Source organism: Engraulis encrasicolus, chromosome 3 (genome assembly GCF_034702125.1).
Source record: "Engraulis encrasicolus isolate BLACKSEA-1 chromosome 3, IST_EnEncr_1.0, whole genome shotgun sequence".
In the NCBI taxonomy this organism is placed as follows: Eukaryota; Metazoa; Chordata; class Actinopteri; order Clupeiformes; family Engraulidae; genus Engraulis; species Engraulis encrasicolus.
Genome location: NC_085859.1, coordinates 57,263,447 through 57,270,169, shown reverse-complemented (window position 1 = coordinate 57,270,169; position 6,723 = coordinate 57,263,447). Strand labels below are relative to the sequence as shown.

The 6,723-nt window shown below is 49.0% G+C and overlaps 1 protein-coding gene across 1 annotated transcript; it reads left to right on the top strand.

Moving 5' to 3' along the window:
- Positions 1 to 2,646: 2,646 nt before the first annotated feature.
- bmp3 (bone morphogenetic protein 3) lies at positions 2,647 to 6,425 on the top strand. The gene is made up of 3 exons (XM_063194602.1): positions 2,647 to 3,301; positions 4,038 to 4,927; positions 6,078 to 6,425. The coding sequence occupies exons 1-3, from the start codon at positions 3,016 to 3,018 to the stop codon at positions 6,267 to 6,269; spliced, it is 1,368 nt and encodes a 455-aa protein (XP_063050672.1). The 5' UTR covers positions 2,647 to 3,015; the 3' UTR covers positions 6,270 to 6,425.
- Positions 6,426 to 6,723: the final 298 nt, after the last annotated feature.

Sequence of the window (6,723 nt, the reverse complement as noted above, 5' to 3'; positions counted from 1 at the left end):
GTGATCATCCAATCAGTATTTGGAGCCCATTGTGCTGTTGCCCAGTAACATTGCAGAGAAAAAAAGCTCCCCCATGCCCCATTACCGAAACCCACGGTAGCAACCGGTGCAGTGTTTCTGCACATAGTAGGAAAATAAAACAGCATGTCCAAGAGTGATGAGAAAGTGCATGAGTTAAGTTGTTGTGCTGTACGGAGTCTAAGCCTCTGTGCATCATTAACCAATTACAAGTGCTTTAGCCCAAACTGTGTCATGGGCCACTTAAGAGAGAGCAGAAACTGCCCCCCCAGGTCCCCTTTTCAAATGTTTTGCCTCTTACGCATGTCATGGCACTTTGACAGTGACGGAGAGGTACGCAACACCCCCCGTCTCCATGTGTAACAGCAGTGTGCTTTTAAAGAAACATGTCCACCGTGCCAGAAGCCATGCTGTGCGCAGGGAGCAAGGGCTATTGTTAGGCCAACTCTGCCCGAGAAAATGTTTCTGCTGTTTGTTCAAACAAATTAAAGGCTCTGTGTGTGTGTGTGTGTGTGTGTGTGTGTGTGTGTGTGTGTGTGTGTGTGTGTGTGTGTGTGTGTGTGTGTGTGTGTGTGTGTGTGTGTGTGTGTGTGTGTGTGTGTGTCTGTGTGTGTGTCTGTGTGTGTGTGTGTCTGTGTGTGTGGTATTTAGATGGCGATCCTTTCATGTGTATACCCTCTGGCTGTGAGCTGGAGTGGAGAAACACTGGCCATGTTGAGAGAGGGAAGTATGAGCAAAGGGAGGGTAAGAGTCTGCATTGCACCCAGATTCCCCACATCAAAATCTCCCGCCATTTACATATTAGTCACTCAATAATGACTCCCTTTTCCGAAGCATGAGAGGCTCACGTTTACAAATAGACTTCAAAATGCCCAGCAGAGCTTGCGGCTGGTGCCAATTTCCTGGTTTGGGGCTCTTCCAGGTCGTTGCCGCGGCCACCAGACTTCTTTTTAACCCTGATTACAGGCGTACCCCCTAAAATCCCGTTCTCGGGCCGGGAGCTGATTTTATCAAAGAGGCCGTGGGGGGAAGCATTTAATTAGACAAGAATAACAACCAACGAACGATCTTTTAATGGGTTTCTCTTGCAGTCTTTCAGCGTCTTACTCTTCAGAGAGAGAGAGTAGGGTATCCGTTTGGGAGTAGGCTACACAGCCTACAAACTGAACTGTAACAGCACAGTTTACACACTGTATCAGCGGTTGAATCTGGAACAGGTCTGCTGACATTCTGCATGAGTTCACCGAATTCTAAATCTCCACCTCACCCTTCCTACTGGCAAGTCCACCTTAAATTTCGCACATTCTGGCCGGGTTACTTTGGCCTTTGATGCTGAAAACTCATCCGACCACTTCACCCCCCAAGCCCCCTGGCTATCCCACCCCGCACTCTTGCGGCACGAATTGGCCTAATCACAGACCATAGCCTCTCCTCAGTAGGCAGGCTGGGTGGTTGTTCACGGCCGCTCAGTCGCCCACGTTATAAACCCGTTTGCCCTCACGAAGCCTGAAATCACTCGTGTGGTGAGATGGCAGTGATGAAGCTGCCCACTGCAGGATACACAGACACGCGCGCGCATAAAGGCACGCGCCTACCCACCGCGCACACGCTCACAACATGCCAGATGCCGCGCACACGCTCACAACATGCCAGGATGGAATACAGCTTTGCAGTGTTTTAAAACGTAGTTGGTGATACATATACAGTATAAAATGACAAACAATTGTATGAATTTAAATCACTTACAGTTACCGTCCGAATCTGGAGCAATGTAGGCTATATGCATAATACTGGGACAAACAGAAAACATTTGAACAATCTCAGTCCTCATGAGGGAGAATCACATGAGTAGAGTTATTTTTTTCTGACACATATTGCGTAATTGCTTTGTTATTGTTACTATACTACTATCTCTGGCTGTGAGTCAAACGGTTTGCGTGTGTGAGCGGGAGCTTATTGCGGCTAAAGCATTCGCGTGGATATGGCGTGTATGGGATGCGGTTTGGGGGCATCCGGATAAAGAGCGTCATGTACAGGATGCGTGTGCTTAACTCTATTGAACTCTGCTAAAAGGGAGCCAGAGCCGTTAATGCCGCCAATAAGCCACGGCATTCAGTGCGGCACCCCACACGCACCCCTTTGCAGAGAAACATTTCACGGTATACCACTTTCTAGCGCTCCAAAACAGTAGAAAAATAACCCGCCGTGCCATCGCGCAAGGGGGAAATTTCCATCATGCGACGGGCACGAAGATAAGACGTGATGGATACTGTTACCTTGACCAAGTTATTTGAATTTCAAATCTGACTCATATCGTGCTTACATTAAATCTGGTGTGTTATCATCACCATAATACTATCCGTCTTGAAACCAGACCACTCTTAATATCGCGACTGCATCGTTGATTTGAGAGTCAAGCCAGATAACCATATGCACCCTCATGTTAAGCCATAAATATTATAATCCAATTTCAAAGGGTATTCCCCCGTACCACCGCCACCCTCCCCTCCTCCCCTCCTCCCCCTCCTCCCTCTCTGCCACACACTCCTGCGCGGTTTCCGTGTTGGAGAGGAATATCCAACTCCTCTGACAACCCCTATATATTACAAGCACAAGGCGCTTTACGCTCTATGAAAGCTGAGAAGGGGTGCGATTGGCCGCCCGTTCCGACATCAGCCCGTAGTTAAGATACAAAATCATAGGGACTACCCCTCTGGACTCCTACAGTTAACTGCAAGGTGGAGGACCTCAATTTGCACGAACATCCCCCGGCGCACTGACGCTCACAGGATTTACAGCGCTTTTGTGTGTACGAGAAGAGTTCACCATCGCCACACAGACAGTGCCTGAACTGCAGCCTGAGCCGCTCTCGCCGAGTTGGGTGATGGTTTCTCACACGACAAGCAATATTTTGTGGACTTTCTCTGTAGCGGCAGCCTAGAGAGGAACTCTGAACTTTTTGTCTGGTCTTTGCAGACGGGACTTGAACCGTGAAACATGGCGAGTTGTCGGCGAGTGTTGGTCCTGCTTCTCGGATGGAGCTATCTATACGTTGGATATTGCGCACGGCTGAAAGAGCATTTCACGGGGCTCTCCAAAGACATGGATTTGGGACTTTTAATGGACGCCCAACACAAGGATCGCCACAGCACAAAAGCCAAGGACGATTTAGCTCTACAGGACACGGTGTCCGAACATATGCAGATGCTCTACGCCAAGTATAACCAGGCAGGATTCCCTTTCAAGGACGGGAATACAGTGCGAAGTTTCAGGGCGCATTTGGGTGAGTAAATGCGTTCTTGGGCACACGTGGAGAGATTGTTTTTTTTTAAAAAAAACGTGAAAATAGTGTAGTAATTACGTCGTGGTAACAAATGTTTATAACGGCTGTTGCCGGTTGTATCATTTTGGTGTTTTGAAAACTCGCACAACAACGCCACACTGCTGCTGCACTTGTTTGTGTCCACCGCACAAGTTGCGGATCCACCTGTTGATCTTCCGTGCGCTAGGGGAGTGGAATGGAATTTCCAATCTAGTCCGCATGGTTTATCAGCACGGCTCTGATATTGATAATGTGGATCGTTTTATTATTTTCACAATTTGTTACGCAACATATGCGTTAATAAAAATGTTTTGTTGAACGTCTCAGGAAAAAAAATACTCCCACCAGTTTCTTTATAAAAGGCAGAGCAAAATATTCATTTTTAAATTAACTGCACATTTAGACATAGCCTAATTTAGATCGAAGTTGTCACTAAAACGACTACAACCATAACCTTCTAAAACGGGTAAATGTGTAGGCTATACTGCTCTGCAAGCGCTCTCTGTCCCCTCCATGGACAAGTCTAATATATGAGAAAGTACTGCTCTCTACTGGTGATCTTTTGACACACATTTTTCATCACGCAAATTGGAAAGTGGAGCTCATCTGTATTCTGCGTTACGGGATTGTATAACCAAAGCCCAGACATAACTCTGAGAGTTTTCCCCCCTAATTCAATTGCACATTCTTTCAACAGGTACAATCAACAACAAGACTATCCAGATCTTCAATCTAACCTCCCTAACCAAATCGGAGGATGTGCTTTCAGCCACGCTTCACTTTTACATCGGGGACCTCCGCAACAGCACTCACGGGTGCGCACGACCAAAACACTGCCCACGTCACGGTCTGCGGCACCGCGGGCAAGTTCACCTGGGAATCTGGAGTTTCTCCACCGTGGCCAATAACACCAGAACTCTCGGCCACTTCCGAATCAACGTCTCCAGCATGTACAGGGACTTTACGTCGTGGCAATGGAAGGACATTACGCGTGTGGTTACTCAGGCCAAAAGGCACGGCGAGCTCCTCATAGGTGTTGACATAGATTCTCCCTGGAAACAATCTCTGTCAGATCACCACACACCTTACATGTTGGTGTATGCCAACGACTCTGCCATATCTGAACCCGAGAGCGTAGTCTCAACCCTGCAAAGACATAAAACCCCGACAGTTCCGGGTCTCCATCGACTGGGACTACATAACCGGAACGCTTCAACTCACACCAGGACAAGGCGGTCAGCAAACATTCTGCTGCCATTACAAAACAACGAACTGCCAGGCCCTGAGTATCCATATGACGTGAACACCTGGGACGAGGCCGGTCCGTATGACCCCGTGGAGAGCAAGCCTGCCAAGAAGCCGCGTAAAAAGCCCCGTAAAAACCACCGACACAAGAACCCTTTGCTGCAGTTCGACGAACAGACCATCAAGAAGGCGCGCAAGAAGCAATGGAATGAGCCGCGCAATTGTGCGCGCAGGTATCTGAAGGTGGACTTCGCAGACATTGGATGGAGCGACTGGATTATCTCCCCAAAGTCATTTGATGCCTACTACTGCGCAGGCTCATGCCAGTTCCCCATGCCAAAGGTTGGTAAAATGCATAATGGTTTGCACGCACCTCAGTGTTGTATTACATGGTTTCACAACAACAATGTGTATGCGCGCGCGCGCGCGTGTGTGTGTGCGTGCGTGCGTGTGCATGTGCGTGCGTGTGTGCTTGCGTGCGCGTGTGCGTGTGAAAACAATGCGGTGCCATGCCAAACTCATATGATGTTAACATATGCTCAAATGACCGTAATGGAATAGCGGGCACACCGTGCGTAAAACCGGCTCTGCGTAAAACTAGACTGAAGCGCCACCCGGTGGCCTCTACGTGCAATGGCTATATGACACCACTGTGCAAAGCATCTTGGTATCCATGCAAGTTCCATTAATTTCTTCTGCAACTGAAGCACGCATTCAAAAACATTAGTAAATTTTCACACTCAACGTTTCTTGCTTGTTCAATGACCAGATTTGCTCATTGCTCATGGATAAACGTGCCTGGTTTCCCTGGACATTCAGAACATGATCTTTCCTATTTAGACTGCAGAGGTCCATTATGCAAGACTGCAAGCACAGCTGCCGATGTCTGTGACTGAACACAGAGTGAATCTATTAATAAAAACAAAAGTAATTGGAAGAATGTTTGTTTGCACACAGTGCCTACACAGGCATGTTGTTTACCGCCAGTAATACAATGACCATTAATGTGGTTCTTGAGCAATGGGCTCTGTGTAGTTTTCAGATTTCAAATTCCTCTCACTGTTGCACATCTCTTAGGTATTCAGTGGTAGACAGTTTATTGGTAAGATCAGACTGAAGAACTTGATCAATTCTAATCAATTTACCACAGTCACCCTCAGCTTCCCAGAAATGTTTGCTATGTGAGCCATGTTAATGACAGCTAAAATGCTGTTTATTAGATAATGGACTAACCACACTGACACTAATAACAATACCTCCCTTCTCTCCGTTTCCCTCTCACATGCCTTCCTCTACATCTCGTTTCCTTATCTCATATTCTCTCTCTCTCTCTCTCTCTCTCTCTCTCTCTCTCTCTCTCTCTCTCTCTCTCTCTCTCTCTCTCTCTCTCTCTCTCTCTCTCTCTCTCTCTCTCTCGCTTCCTCTCTCCCTCTTTCTCCTTCTGTATTTGCCTCTCTTCTCCCCTTTCCCTGCTCTTCTGTCTCCTCTCCAGTCTCTGAAGCCCTCCAACCACGCCACCATCCAGAGCATAGTGAGGGCGGTGGGGGTGGTGCCAGGCATCCCTGAGCCGTGCTGCGTCCCGGAGAAGATGTCGTCCCTCAGCATCCTCTTCCTGGACGAGGACAAGAACGTGGTGTTGCGCGTCTACCCCAACATGACCGTGGACTCCTGCGCCTGCAGATAATGGGGACTCGATGACGCCATCCAGCCAGCATCACCATCAACACCACCTCCACCACGACCGGCACCAACACCATGCCAACCTCTCCCAAAGCCTCTGTTCCTTTCCATCCCCCTTCTTTTCCTCTGTGGAAATGCGCTTTAGCCCCCCCTTGCTCCCCCCCCCCCCCCCCCCCCCCCCCCCCCCCCGCCCCCCGCCCCCCCCCCCCCCCCCCCCCCCTGTGGACCTCTGTTAGGCCTTCAGCTTGTGCCTTTGGTTCTCTAGATGCGTTGGCTGTCTCCAGGCGTCCAGTTTGTGTCTTGCGTTCTCCAGATGCACTCTGCTTCCATTTACCCAAGACGCTGAAGAGCAGAGACAATGGGCAGCCAGGGACTGCAAGCCAGCAGTTGGAGCTTCAGTTGTTCACTCCAGCCTGCCCAGGACTTCTGGCGGCTGAACCAGGTTGCTCTACTGTGGA

Excerpts from the sequence above, each read along its gene's own strand:
- bmp3 (XM_063194602.1), top strand. The coding sequence starts at position 3,016 with ATGGCGAGTTGTCGGCGAGTGTTGGTCCTGCTTCTCGGATGGAGCTAT. Across the intron at positions 3,302-4,037 it reads AAGTTTCAGGGCGCATTTGG|GTACAATCAACAACAAGACT; the intron begins GTGAGTAAATGC and ends TTCTTTCAACAG. Across the intron at positions 4,928-6,077 it reads GCCAGTTCCCCATGCCAAAG|TCTCTGAAGCCCTCCAACCA; the intron begins GTTGGTAAAATG and ends TCTCCTCTCCAG.